The sequence below is a fragment of the Xiphophorus maculatus genome, chromosome 11 (assembly GCF_002775205.1).
Source record: "Xiphophorus maculatus strain JP 163 A chromosome 11, X_maculatus-5.0-male, whole genome shotgun sequence".
Classification (NCBI taxonomy): domain Eukaryota; kingdom Metazoa; phylum Chordata; class Actinopteri; order Cyprinodontiformes; family Poeciliidae; genus Xiphophorus; species Xiphophorus maculatus.
In genome coordinates this window covers 19,098,929-19,114,196 of record NC_036453.1, presented here as the reverse complement: position 1 = coordinate 19,114,196, position 15,268 = coordinate 19,098,929, and the positions used below count along the sequence as shown (strand labels likewise).

At 38.5% G+C, this 15,268-nt stretch overlaps 1 protein-coding gene across 2 annotated transcripts in view; it reads left to right on the top strand.

The window, feature by feature from the left end:
* Positions 1-15,268, top strand: part of zbtb20 (zinc finger and BTB domain containing 20) — a 42,474-nt gene that overhangs the window by 12,937 nt on the left and 14,269 nt on the right. For both annotated transcript variants that reach the window (XM_023342444.1, XM_023342445.1), the window contains exons 2-3: positions 9,988-10,147; positions 13,033-14,553. In XM_023342444.1, the coding sequence (XP_023198212.1) occupies positions 13,053-14,553 (1,501 nt within the window). In that variant the 5' untranslated portion in view covers positions 9,988-10,147; positions 13,033-13,052. The remainder of the gene's footprint in view (positions 1-9,987; positions 10,148-13,032; positions 14,554-15,268) is intronic.

The window sequence follows — 15,268 nt, the reverse complement described above, 5'->3', positions numbered from 1 at the left end:
ATGAGGTCCTGCTTACTGTAATAGTTTTTTTTTTGTTTTTTTTTTTATCAAACTTGAAATGTTACATGGTGGCAACTGGCATGAGCCAGTACAGGATTCTCACAATATAACAACTTTGAGAGAAAAATACAGCAGTTTTGTGACATTTACACTAAGTTTGAAGCACAAATATTTAATGTGATCCTGTCACTTTTTGTTTATAAACAGGAGTACTAAATAACTTAACAAATGAATTGTAATGGTTGTAATAGTGCTACCAGTAACATTAACCTTTACAATCTTGATATATGGACTTAAGCAAAATACAGAATATAATAGCCTTTGTGAAATTTTGCTCTTCTTTCAATGATAATACTTTAACAAACAGATTTTCTCTGGTTAATTTGTCAAGCTGTCTGAATGGATGGCTAGCCTGCAGTCTGTTGCTTTACAGACATGCTTAGGATGGTCTATTATCATATAATTTATCATCATCAAGTTAAAAATATATAATATCATATTACATTATTTATCTCGAAAACATTAAGCCTAAATTTATATTAGAGGGACCAAAATATTAACATGGTCTGGGAACTCCTTTTTTTAAGTTTTGCTTTCATGAGGGCAACAATTAATTCGTATATCACATTTCATTTTAGACCAGTATTTGTATTTGTGCTGACAGTAGAACTATGACAATTCTTTCAAAATACCTTTTGTTGTAATTTTTATGGTTTCTGCTATAAGTACCGATAAAATTTGCTTTCAAATTTTAAGCTTTTTTTTCTGCCTGCATCAGACGGAAGTGGGGAAGCACTGCATTTACTCTATGCCTCAAACTCTGTCACACTGGAACATATTCTGGCACCATTTGTAGGACCTTTAACTGTAGTAATGGTGTACCATAAAATTATATCAGCTTTTAATCTGTAACTTTTTAAAACCTTGATATGTCTTGATAGTAGTAAACTGGCCATGTGTATTTATTAGTAGGTGTGTGACAAGCTCTTAAGGCACAAGATGTGGAGATACCAAAACATCACAATTTTTCTCAACAAAGTGAAGTCTGTCTTTCAAAGCACTACAGTTGCCTTCAAAATGTTATTTTGTTTGTCTGGCCTAAGCTTTTGTTGTGAGATCTCAAAATGAATAAGTGTAACTTTGTGGATTCATATTTGAGGCTCTTATTTTGAAATAAGAAAATAAAAATCCCTGTTGAGTTGGCCTTTTGTGTAGACAGTTGGCTAATAACGATTGCTCATCTGGTTTTCCTGACAATGCCTGGTTACGTAAGCAATGACGAAGCCACCACAATAACGATCTGTTAGCACCGTAAAAATACGGCTAACCATTAACTGCTAACAATGCTAAAACTAGCATCTGGATTAAAGGATGCAATAAAAGGCTATTTCCCACGTTTTAATGTGTATTATTATTTAGTAATAAAGCACACTAGACTGACATGAGCATTAAAAAACTTAAACATGGCAGAGATATTTTTGTCCAGAACCTGATTACAGGACAAAACTTACAAAACCTTTAGTTTCCAAATAAAATATTTCCACAAAAATATCAATAAAATCTCACTTGATCTCATTGTCCCAAACACAACATTCTGCATCATCTCATGATTTGAGCTGGGTGTATGGTCACACCCATACTCATTACTGTAATAACCAGTAATGGATAGAAATCTCCTCCATAAGCACCTGTGTAGGTCCATGAAGACCTCTTATTGGCCTGTGAGGTCTCGCTTTAGAGAGCCAAAATGCCCTTGACTTGTGTAGTAGCTGTAGAGAGGCGGACTCTTGTGCCTAAACGATAACTCTTGAATTTAACATTAATCACTTCGGGGGTGGTGGGGGGCTCAGAGGTGTATTTGGAGTTTGTCATATGAGTAGTGAGATGTTTCATTTTTGGTCAAATGCTCATTATCAAAAGCGGAGCCATTTGCCAACTCTAAGATTTTTTTTGGTCAAATGCCTCTCTGTTCCATCACCAAAGCAACGCACAATCTTTAATTTAAATGGCCCTGTGCCAGAGCGGGCTGTTTGTTTTCTGGTACTAGATGAGTCTTCATTAAAAGCAGAGAGAGAATTTCTCTGATGGCACCGATTCTTCAGTATTTATATGGACTTTGACTTGAAAAGTGTATTATCCCCCTATCTGTCAAAGCACAATGAAGCTGCTGTGGATAACAGGTCATGGTGAATGTGTTCTTTCCATAAAATGAAGATGCAGAAACAAGCTGTTCTGCTAAAAAAAAAATATATATATATATATATTTATATATATATATGTATTACTTTAACTGTCTTCAACTTGCGTAATGTTTTGAAGTGTTTATTATTATTATATGCTTCAGGAATTCATTTGAAAGCCTCACATCCTGTCACAATGAGCGCTTTTCTGTCGGACCGAATGCCTTAACAAATTAATCTGCTTTTCTGTTTGAGACGTTTTATTGGCAGTGGAACTAATCGCGAACAGTCAGATTAAATTTAGGGTGCTTTACGGCGTTAGCACGCGTCCCTCTGATGCAGAGAAAAGCACAATCATAATACTGGTCACTCAAGCACTTTGAGCTTAACAGTGGTCATAACATTTCTCTGGTGTAATTACTGCATGACACCCTGACCGAAGTGGAGGAGGGCGTTTATTCATGTGAATTTGCTAAATGAATTATTTTTGTTTGTGTGTGTTTAAACTAAAGTTTTGAAGGTTGGCCCTTCTCTTCCATCCTCTTATTTTTAAAGCTCATAAAATTCCAGTTTGTAGGAGTGTTTGCAAAATTTCTTTCAAACCAGAAGAGATCACTGTTTAATTTATTGAAAACTATAGCTTTAGTGACGCCCCCTAAGGTTTCAGCCAAAGGAGAAGTAGAAATGAAAAAAGAAAAATGTAAATGTTGTGTGAACATGTTGGCTTCTCTTGTCAGCAGCCTACGTGTTCTTGTTGATGATTTTCAAGCGTCTGCTGTAAAGGCAAATCAATTAAATCTTGACACTGCGATTTGTTTTCTGCTGCCTTTTTTTTTTTCCTGTAGCGTATACGAGTTAGATGCATTACTTAAGTGTTAAGTGCTTCACAGCATTATAGAGAAACACTCAAAGGTAATAAGACACACGGTGCTCTGAATTACTTGGATTTAATCAGCAATCACAACTTTGTTGGCTGGAGATGAATAATTTTTAATAAATTATTATGGTGTAAATAGAGGAGAGCTGCGATCCTTCAATGTTCTTTGACATTTAATTAGATTTTTTTCCAACTTTTTTTAGGAGACATTAGTGATAACACTGAGTTGTGCCTGGATACTGTTTGTCAGGTGAACATAGCGTACCTTTATCAAACACGCCCTCTTCTATCCCCTATCAAATCTGCACCCTTATTGCTGAACATTTCAAAGTATCCGTGCTTTATATATTTACACAGTGCACTGAGTTGCACTGGATCCCAAAGTGAGACAGCTTGATTTTGCCTGGATAGAAGACTGAAATGAGTTATTACTCTTCAAACAGAAGAGTAGGCATAGTGGAGGCTGCAAGCAAAAACTTCAACACAACACTCTTCATGTGTGTAGGTCTCCATCGGATCCACAGAGATGCCGCGTGCACAGGCGAAGACACGAGTTTCTCCACGGTGCCCTGTGGCCCCTTTGTCCCTAGATTTAAATGTACAAGGCCCCTTGAATATATGCCCGCAGTGTTTGTGCGCTGTAAGCATTATTTGCATATTCAACATGTACATTATTCACGTGGCTGATACCGCTCCTTTCATAATCGGGCCTCATGTGTCTCTTTTCAGACCCATCCCCCATCCTCACCATTTTAACCCCCAATACCCCCCCCGCTTCATGATTAACTAATGTCCAATTTGATGCAGCGTATTTCAGGAGCTTGTCACCTAATGCAGGCAGCTGATTAACCTGGAGTCTGGCTGGTGAAGTTGCAATCCCCGTCCTGTCTTAATTTCTTTTTTTTGTGTGTGTGTGTGTGTCTCTCACCCCCCTTCTCCCTCTCCTCCCCGTCCTCCGCCCCTCCTCAGCCTTTTGTTGTGGTGGCAGCAGCGGAGCATGCATTGCATTGGGGCGGTCTGAAGCATTGTGTCTGATTTCCAGCAGACAAAACTGACCTCTGGGGATTTATTGACAGTAAACTCCACAGAGGCAGACACAGAGCTGGGAGAGCATAGACGCAGCTAGAGAGGCGTGGGGTGAGTGGGGGTCGTTGGGGAAGGTTTGTAAGGAAAGAGGCAAAAAAAGGAGAGGGTATTTGGGGGGGGGGGGGGGGCACGGACAGACACGTAGACGTATGAAGCAAAAGAGTTTAGACACCATGAAACAGGAAGCAGGTAGAGACACAAACGGAGGGAAAAATCAATACAGCGTGCCGAGGGGTGCAAACATGTGGAATTAAGTTCGATTTCCAAATTTTTTTTCTTTCTATACTGTTTTCTATTGGCAAGTGAGAGAAAATGGCCGCCTCCTACGAGGATCTAATTAATTTTGAAGGATCATCAGCCCCTTTAGTCCGAGGCAGGGTACAGGAGGGGAGGGTGGGGAGGCAGACCCCTGGGCTGATTAGAATTCACTGCAGGTAGGCGCTGGCTGCTGCTCACCCACTGTGTCACGGCTAAAATGGAACCACTGTTGTGAGTGGCAGTCTGGGCAACAGTAGCCTGCCTTCCCCTGGCCTGCTCCTTTGTTGCCAGCATTCACCTCACTTTACCCCTCAGGCAGGTGAATCTACATGTCTGGATGGGAAAGGAAAGCCAAACTGGGAATATATATACATGCACACACACACGCCTACACACATGTTTGCATTGTCAAAAACAAAAAAAAAAACAAAGAACAAAGGGTCAGTGGCAGCAGGATACAGTTGCATCTTAAGTTAACCCCTGCAGGGAAAGTAAAAAGGTCAAATATTTACTGTTGGGGATAGATTTAGGTATTTAACTAAATATGTGTAGGATGACTACACAAAGGGCTACAAAATATAATATTTTTATTTGTTTGATTTTCACAAGAAAATAAATGAAAAACATTTCCGCAATGGGGGAGAAGTTCGTAGGTCGTTTAAAACAGTGATGTTATTAAAATTTGGGCTTTTTTTCCCTGTTCGGTTCAGACTTTGAATTCTTTTTTTGTTATTCATTAGAGGTGTAACAATACACGCAGCGTATGAGATAAGACAAAATGCAATGTTAGGGTCATGATAATAACACAAGGTCAGATTTTAGAAAACGTTTTTGAAAAACAAAACAAAAAAACGAAACAGTTTTTACTTTACCAATAGAGTAAAGGCTTCAGTTGTATATAATATTCAGTGTTAAGTCCTAAACCATTCATATCATTGAAGATCTAAGCTTAACAGCAATCTTTTAATGTGGAAAAGTATTTCTTTCTGACTGTGAAAAATACTAATGTGAAAGAGCGGCCCAATAGTACCACTTCAATGTGAAAGGAAAGATTTTTATCTTCTGGACGTATAGATCTGAAATACGAGTTACAGAAAGAGTGTTTTACCTTTATTCACCCTTTTACAATGTACATTTAAAATATTAACACACATAGTAAAATGCCTCAATATTAATTCATACTCATTGAGATTTCATCCCTTCTTGCTTGTTTCTAATTGAATACAAACCATTTTATACCCATGTACTTAAAGTATGGTGAATAACTATTTAATTTATTTATTTTTTTCTGTACAAACTTTAAGGGTGGCCTCCCACCCTCAAACATCTGGAACTGATCAACAAAGATAAATTGTCAAAGTGCAAGTGAGCACAAGCAAACAGCTGGCTAGCAATTATGGCAATAGTTTGACTGACTGTTCCACTGGATATTGAGAAGGGTATAAATAGTGTGTTGTTGTGTTTAATAAAATTGTAAATGAACAATTTTTAAATTCAAAATTAGTACTCTTTGTATATTGTTTCTAACAGGAAATGAGACGGGCATTGCTCCAAATATATGAACACTCCTTAGTTGTATGGAAATCATTTTAAATCTAAATTTGTCATGTTTATTAATAGAGGTAGGCAATATGAGTTTAAAATTTTATTACAATATTTTATTACTGATGTGATAATGACAAAAGTGACGATAAGAACTATTTATTACTTATTTTTTATGGGCACAGCAATCATAGCACCACAAACTGGAAACCATTCCCGTTTGTAATGTGCCTCTTTTGGAAACCAGTAACTGCATTTAATCATATTTTTAAATTTATTGATATTCATTGATACCCTCATTGAACAAACAGTGGAGAAAAAAAAAATAGTAATTCCGACAATACAGACAGTTTTGGAGGTTTTAAATATCATAAGTTGGCAATTATTGTGAAAATAATAATTCAACAATCTTAATATAATAAATGACAAATAAATGCCTAACCCCAGTTTTTAATATAATATATTAATTATTCAACTCTGCCAATAAAGCTTATTCTCATTACAATTGATCAAAAATAAAAACTTATTAAGAAAACACTCTAAAACACTTTAGCTACGTATATGGTTTCTAATTCCTAATGGTGGGAATCAAACGGCGATACAAATTGGCAAAATAATTGCAGTAAAAGATAAAATCTGCAGCATAAGTAGGGATAATCTTGTGATCCCTTGATTTTGTGATGGATTCAAAACTGATACTTTATCAGAGAAACTGTCACGTTTTATTTTTGTTTAAACAAATGAGATTTTATGCTGTGCAACCAGATTTTTTTTTTGCATGTTTTTTTCATACCCAAATCTTCACATGAAAATTAGTTCTGACTAGTGGTAGAAAAATTGTATTCAACAGTACAGTTGCACCAGATTTTTACAGGTTTTGAGCAAAACATATGCTACACGATTAAACTCTTAGTTTATTTTGAACATGTTTACTAGAATTTATCTTCATAAATAATGAAAATACTGTACGGTAAGGGAGGAGCATAGGCCAAAAAGGTATATAAATAAAATTTCCCTCTAAAATAAGAATCCCCTGCATAAAAAGCCCAAACATTTTCTAAACAAATTTGAAACGGTTGTATGCAAATGACAAATTGCGTCAAGCATAAGTGACATTTCTTATGTTGGCATGTTTCAAAACATTATACCTAACTCAGAATTCTTTTATTTTTATTTTTTTGAGTAACACCAAAGCTTAGTTAAAGTCCACATTTTCTACTTAACAGGGATGTAACAGTATATATCAATATTATGACACTTTTCAAACTCATCAAAATGATCAGTTTATCTTTAGCAAAGACATAGTTAGCAGCAGTTAAAGTTAAAGTTATTTTTTCACCATGGTATTACTTTCATTAATATCTTCTACATTACATATCTGTAGTAGAAAAAATGCAGTCTTCACTGTGAACACGGAATGTGCCCACCATTAAGAGCGGTTCACCTTAAGGTGTTTTATTTGGATTTAAAGAATGCTATGTGAAGGTCACAGTGGTTTAAACATGGTAAAGACCCTTATTGAGGTTTTGCTGTGTTTATGTTTGAAAATGGAGACATAAACCGTCATGTACTCATTCTGGTTGTCCTGCCAAAAATACACTGATACAAAGTCTGTAGTCCAACTATAACTCTTGACAAACTGCAACAAGTTTAGCAGTCAAGCCAAATTGAGAAATGTTTTCTTACTGTGATTTAGCATTGACAGCTATGTAGTTAGCATCTGCTAGAGGAGGCGATTATTCTTGTAGTTTACTTTTGCTTGTATGGCTAAGATGTCTTCAGAATGCCTTATTTGCACATTTGTAAGGTGAAAAGTGGAGCTGTATTAAAAAGTTGGCGCTCTATGGTGATTAAAATATTCACGCTGAGCTCGCATCTGCAGGTACGCGTTTGACACGATGTGGTTGATTAACAACCAAGAAACTGAGAGTTTTTAATAGGAAGGTAGCTGAAGATGGCTTCAGTGATAATTTTATTTTCAAACATTGAGGCTAACCATACTAATACTTCACTACCATTCTATTTATTGAGATCACTATTTCTTTTTATACTTTAGTTACTTTGTGAATCTGCAGAAAAAAGAGAAAAGTGAAACTGGTGTGTCAGACCAGCAGTATAGAGCTAAGCTGTGTAAAATGTGCTTCACACATGGCCTCTCTCTCTCACTCTGTCTGCTTTGGCAACTCGTCTGCGCTTTCTAATTCTTTGCGATCTAGTATCATCATATCGCCCAACCCCGCTACATGGAAAAATCAAGAGATTCGTTGTGGTTTTATTTGCATGGCTATGAAGTGATTTATTTACAGTTGGCACAAAATGGTGGGAACAAATTGGCTTAGGGATAAACTGATACGGAGCCATTAAAGTCCTTAAAAAGAAAGTCAGATTCAGAAGATCTCAAAGAAAAATGGAAATCAGTAATCTTTAAGATAGACATTCTCAAGGTTTGGTGTACATGGTTAATTTAAGCTTAATTACAGAGCTGTAATAGCAAGAATTGTATGAAAATGTCATAGTTAAGGATTTTACTTTGAGGCGTCCTTTGGTCTTGACCAACCGTGCATTTGTGGTTGTTTGCTGTGACACAGAATGATCCATCTCAGTTTAGAGTGATTACCCTCTGCTGTTATACACGCCATTACTTGTCTGCCTCAATTATGCTACATGAGAAGCACTTTTCAGGAAACGCACATAGGTGCAGTGAATTCAGAACTTCTCAGAGCGGAGCGTGTGAACTCAGGGTGACCAAGTGAACAGAATCCTTTATGTTTGAACATTTTCACCTTTGCTTTTCTCCAAGGTATTATTCTTCACGGCATGGAAAGAGCGTATCCTCCTTGAGGCACATCCATTGCCTAAAATATATCTGTTACCTTGCCACAGAAAAATCTAATATAGATACATTAATTTACCAGACTGCACGACGTTGTTGGGTTCTTCTTTAGAACTTCTCGAGAGCAGTGAAAGAATAATTTGTCAACACTAATGTGCAGGTCTGGTCAAATCCCAGCCCCGTTCTGGTTACTCAGCAGCCCGGTGTGGTTGCTGGCATTTCAGAAAGAGAGCACTTCAATTTAGTGTTGTGGCAAATGGAAGTGGAACCAAATGTGTTTTTTTTTTCATATTCAATTTACCCCACAAAAAAAAAAAAAAAAAACATTTAAGAGTGTCAGGTCAAACTGAACCCACATTAATGATAAGTGTGTAATTTCCAGATACTTTTAAGGCTTCACTGGTTGTAGTACTTTAATGTATTCTGAACAATGTGACATTAATAAAAAGGAACGTGTCTGAAAATGATTTTTCCCCTGCTTTTATGTATTTTCCCAACTTGCCTGACTCTAAGTGATGTGTTAGTACGCTGTGGTTTATCTTACACCGTCTTTGTTGCCAGTTTTTGGGGTCAAACATTTGCGTGCTAATGCGTTTGCAGAGTAGAAGAGCGATTGTGTCAGGCTTTCTTGGCGTCACCAAACCAGCATGTCACATGCCTCATGCTGTTGAATGCCTTTCTTGTGATTTCCAGTGAAAGCCTTGCATGTTTAACATTTGTCTCATCTCCATTATATTATAGCCTAAATTTGCTCCACATCTGTATGCAGTGTTACACGGGTTACATTTTGGACTAAGGATAAACCTATCATGATTTAGATTTGTTCAAAATCATTCTTTAAACAAAAGGCCACCCTTGAAATTTTGGAGAATGTAAGATTTTTTTTATTTTTTTGACAAGGGTGTGGCTTTGTTATCCTGCAGTTGAGAGAGAGAGAGAGAGAAAAAAAAAAACTGGCACCAAAGGCAAAATCATTTTCAACCTTGATTTGTGATTTTGAAGTCATGTGATCACAGAAACGTCCACTCGCTTTGCCGTAAAAACTCTTCACACATCTGTTGCAGCACGTCTGTGGCAGATATTCCTGTTACTGTGGCTCTGGGTTCATTAAGGGAGTGGCAACATCGACAGGCAGAATGTGGCATTAAGATTTGTCTTTGTCTTTTCTCCCCCCCTCTCTCTTCCCCTTCCCTCCTCTCCAAACACTGTAGCAGAGGAACACATGATTTGGACAGAGAAGACTGACAGCCTTGCCTAGCACCAGGCCACTGATCAGCCATCTCCACCAGCAAATTGACCCGCTCTTCATCACCAGCCTCACAAGCATTTTCATAAAAAAAAAACAAAAAAACAAAAAACCATCATCTAACTGTGAGTAATGGGGCAGCTTCATTTTTTTGACATCACTATTTTAATTGTAATTTTGTTTAGAAAGTAAATGTGCCATTAAATAATAGCGTACTACTTTCTGGGTGAGATTTGTAATTATTTATTTAAATGTTTTTGACACATATTGAGTAAAGATAGTTATGGAAAAATTCTGCTGGATTTTCATGTGCCTTTTTTCAGTTTTCAGTGTCACAAGTAGTAAATTTTTTTAATTACTCTGAAGTATTTTAGAAAAAACTCGGTCAAAGATGACAGCTTTAGTAAGTAACAGCACAATACTTGACAAGCATTACGTGCCAACTAAATTAATTTTGTAGCAGCTTTAAATATCTCAGTTTTCCTCTTCCTCCCTATTTCATTTGGATTTTCCTTTTTGTATCTGCTCAGTGAGGGGAAAAAGCACATTAGGTTATCTCTGATCAGCTAGGCCACATTTAGTGTATTGAAGGGATAGTTAGAAAACGGCATCATCGTGAACACATGGCTGACAAAAGAGGCCTGTTGTCCTTTTAGCCCAGTGCGCCACCTAAAGGCTATTTTAGGCACTTCAGAATAAATCTGAACAGCAGCGCTTAATAAGAGAACCCTCCTAATTGTTCTGCGTTAGGTTGAACTATAACTTTTCTGCATCAGGCATAGTAATAAGCAGCAACATTGTCAATGTAAATAAAAACATTAATTCTTTTAGGCATACTGTTTTTTTATGTTATTAAATGTATTTTAATATTAATTATTTAGTTTACTTTACTAGGATATATATCTATATATCTACCTAGATAGATATATAGATATCTAGATAGATAAATATCTATCTATCTAGATAGATATAGATAGATAGATAGATATCTATTTAGATATCTATCTAGATAGATAGATATATCTAGATAGATATATATAGATATAGATATAGGTTTTTGAGTTCTGTAAAACCTGGTTGGCCAACATGTTACTGCCATCTGTAAACGGTAAGCATCTTCTTGGTGAACAGAACAAAAAGTTCCTTTATTTCAGTAATTCAATTCAAAGCATGAAATTCATCTGTTATATAAAATCATTACACAAAGACTGATACATTTCAAGTGTTTATTTTTGATGATTATAAAATGATCAGCCTGTGGCTTTGCTGAGGTGTTCAGAGGCCCAGTTTGCTTTAATAAAAGCCTTCAGCTCATCTGCATTGTATTTTTAGTGAATTTCATGTTCCTCTTGACATTACTCCGTTGATTCTCTATAGGGATATTTTGCTGGCCAATGTAGCTCAGTTATACCATGGTCATTAAAGCAAGTATTAGTAGTGGACAATGGGGGCACCAAGTCCTACCTGATAATAAAATCAGCATCTCCCTAAAGCTTGTCAGAAGAGGGAAGCATAGCAACCATGAATCATGAATATCTTAATGGACAGCTGCATTGATAAAGCACATTAGACTAACAACAGCAGATGACTTGATTTCCCAAATCCCTTTTCTCTTCGCCTCATGTAAGATGCTTCTACTGTCGTCTCTGGTTCAGCTTAAGACGAGGAATGTAAAAGTAGTGGCACGTCATCCATGTTTTGTAAACTTACAACCATTCACCCTCCAGTATGATTTTCCCTCCTTTCAAATTATACATGACAAAATGTCTAATCTGACTTGTGTGATGTAAACTAACCTTAATCTGCTCGTGGTTAGGTTTCACAGAGCGCGATCTTCTGCTGCCTGTGCCTCTCCGTCCCACAATCCTGTATTTCCCCTTAAATTACCGTGATCACAGGTTTTCGAGCTAAATATATTTTTGGGGTTGTTTGTAGTATGCCTGGTATGCATAAGTGTAGACTCTGTAGACAGACTTAAATAAGTAATTAGATTTATTAAGCAATCCAAATACAGTTTAAGCCCAAAATGTAAAGATTAATGTTAGTTAAAATTTAGAAACCGGTTGGAGGGACAAAACCAATAAAGCCCTGGACAGCGTCCCTCATTTTCCAATGTAAGCATATTATCACATTCACATGTTCCACATTGACGTCTTGTTTGGGTCCTGGGTCATATTGTCTTCTTGTCCCTCTGGAATCTTCCTCGTGACTGAATCCATAGATGAACTTGTTGTTCAAACTCAATGTTTTTTGTGTGTGACTTGTTTTCCCTATCATTCCAAAACGTTTTTTTGTGTGCCCAGACAGTACATCACTGATAGCATGAGTTACTGAGACATAAAGATATGAACTGTTTTCAGACACTACACAAGTACTTTTCTTCTTCTCCAGCCTTTATTTAAGCAGGATGAAAAAAACTCCCTGCAACTGCAAGAGTGTCCTGGCAAGTGACAGCAGCACAATTACAGTAATTACTTACAGATAGACACACAGTGTCTTTCAAGATGGATATAGATTTGTAATAGTGGTATAGCTCACCTCCCCGCCGTTTGTCTGGACATCTTAATTTATCGGCCGGTGTAGACCGTAGACTGAAATCATTACTTGAAAGTGGCCACTGATTCCAGCCATCATCTGCGTTTTGTGAATCTTCCCCAAAGTCTCCAATGTGCTTCACTTCACAATAATCCCAAGGACGTGTTTTTTCCTGTTCATCTACCACATAATTTCCTTCCACTCAACTTTCCATCAATTTGCTTGGATATGACAGTCTGAACAATCTGCCTCTTCACCTTTAACAGCTTATCTTCAGTTATTGACACCTTACCCATGATTCTGTAGGTTCCAAATTCATTTTTTAGAAAATATATTTAATTTTTTGAATTGAATTGCTGAAATACACAAATTTTTTGAAGATATTCAAATTTTTAGACCAGTTAATTGTGAGGTCCGAGCAACGTTTCACGTATGTATTAGTTTTTCAGGGAGTTTTATTGCTCTTTCTTTCCAGGTGACATCAGTTGCAAGGGGATGACCGAGCGCATTCATAACATCAATCTCCACAACTTCAGCAATTCTGTACTTGAGACCCTCAATGAGCAGCGAAACCGCGGGCACTTCTGTGACGTGACCGTTCGGATCCATGGAAGCATGCTGCGAGCTCACCGGTGCGTGCTGGCCGCTGGAAGCCCGTTCTTTCAGGACAAGCTGCTCTTGGGCTACAGCGACATCGAGATCCCCTCTGTGGTCTCAGTGCAATCCATCCAGAAGCTGATTGACTTTATGTACAGTGGAATTCTGCGGGTTTCTCAGTCAGAAGCGCTGCAGATCCTCACCGCTGCCAGCATTCTGCAGATCAAGACCGTCATCGATGAGTGCACCCGCATCGTGTCCCAGAATGTGGGCCTGGCTGGTCCAGGGGGGTTCCCTGTGATTCCAGGAGATTCTGGCCAGGAGACACCCCGTGGCACACCAGAGTCTGGCACCTCCGGACCCAGCAGTGATGCAGAGTCAGGCTATATGCAAGTAACATCACAGCAAAGTGTAGATCGTACATACACATCCCTGTACTCCTACCCCGGCCTGTCTCTGCAGAATGGCACCCGAGAGCGGTCACTTTATGTTAACCCCCTGTCAGCAAATTATGATCCAAGCAATCAGAAGGACCAGCAATCTCAAGATCCGCCCTGGATAAACCGCATCCAGGAACGGTCCCAGCAGGTGGAACGCTTCATGTCCAACGCAGAGTCCACTCACTGCCGCAAGCAACCACGACCGGTACGCATCCAAACAGGAGGGATGCACATAAAGCAGGAGGCCGAAGACGAGTTCACCTGCTACGACATGGGGGACTGCCAAGATGACACTGACCACAACGAGGGTGTGGAGGGCGAATCCAAGGTTGAAAACTTTGACTCAGGGGTCAGCTCCTCCATCAGCACAGAGACGGATACCATGGAGCAGCAGCCGTACCTGACAAGCTTCAGTCGAGACGCGGTTGGGGAAGGGCAGCAAGGCATCGAAGGAGTTCCAGTGCAGATAGAGGTCAGCGACTCGTCCCCAGAGCGGATGCAAAAGACGGAGGACGGGGACACTTCCCACAGCACTAGTGACAGTAGCATGATGCAGCCTCTGCCAAACTCAGTCAAACTCAGTCCCATGTCCCAGTACATGCGCCAGATAGAATCACACACCAGCAACCTGAGGATGCCGATCACCGTGCCCAGCAATTCCCAAGTGATGGGCACCGCCGGAAGCACCTTCCTGCCCACACTCTTCCCCACGCAGCCGTCGAGAGACCACAAGCCTTTCCTTTACCTTCCTGGCCAGCAGCAGCCCCAGTTCGTGGCAGTGCCGCCGCCCGCAATGCCATCATTCCCGAACCCCATGTCGGTACAGCAGGCTCCATCTCAGCAGCAGCAGGCTGCAGGAGGGATCGGTCCGGGTGAAAAGAAGCCCTATGAATGCACTCTCTGCAGTAAGACCTTTACTGCCAAACAGAATTACGTCAAACACATGTTTGTCCATACTGGTAAGTCAAAATGTTAAAATATACATGTTAAATGCTTAATCATATAAATATTTCACTCAGATTGTAGCTGTAGACTTAGAGAGTAACAGAACATAAAAGGTTCATCATATGTTGAATAGAGCCATATTTAGTTTTTTGTGAGCTGTTGTATCAGATTATAGCGAGTCTTCATAGAGAGCAGTAGACTGGGCTAGAATAAGGCACGGTTTGATATGAAACCAGATATGGTAAAAAGGTTAAGTTAGGTCAAAGGTCAGGTTAAAGAAGCCAGTAATTTGAAAAATTTTCAGTGTTTTCATTTCAAAACGGTTTTAAAGAGCTCACGATTAGGATAAAACATGAAGAAATTATCTCTTTATGTCTTGTTATTTTATATATTATCATAAAAAATAAAATATCTAAACCATCAGAACAATTTGCATACATTATAAATAATGCATACATCATGTATATAATGCATATTGTATACATTATAGATACTATCTTTCCCTGCTTTTCCAATGGAAAGACAACCAAGTTACTTACCTTCAGTTTAGAGGGTCCGCTTGAACTTGTAACAGCCATCACATATTTTTAGGTGAAGAAAGACGGTAGCTGAGACTGCAGCAGTGTAGGTCTCTATAATGATATTTGATTCTTAAGCCCCGCCCCTCAAGCGTCAACGCCAGAGCAGTGACAGAGAATTGAAGCTGAAAAACAACCGAAACATATAGTG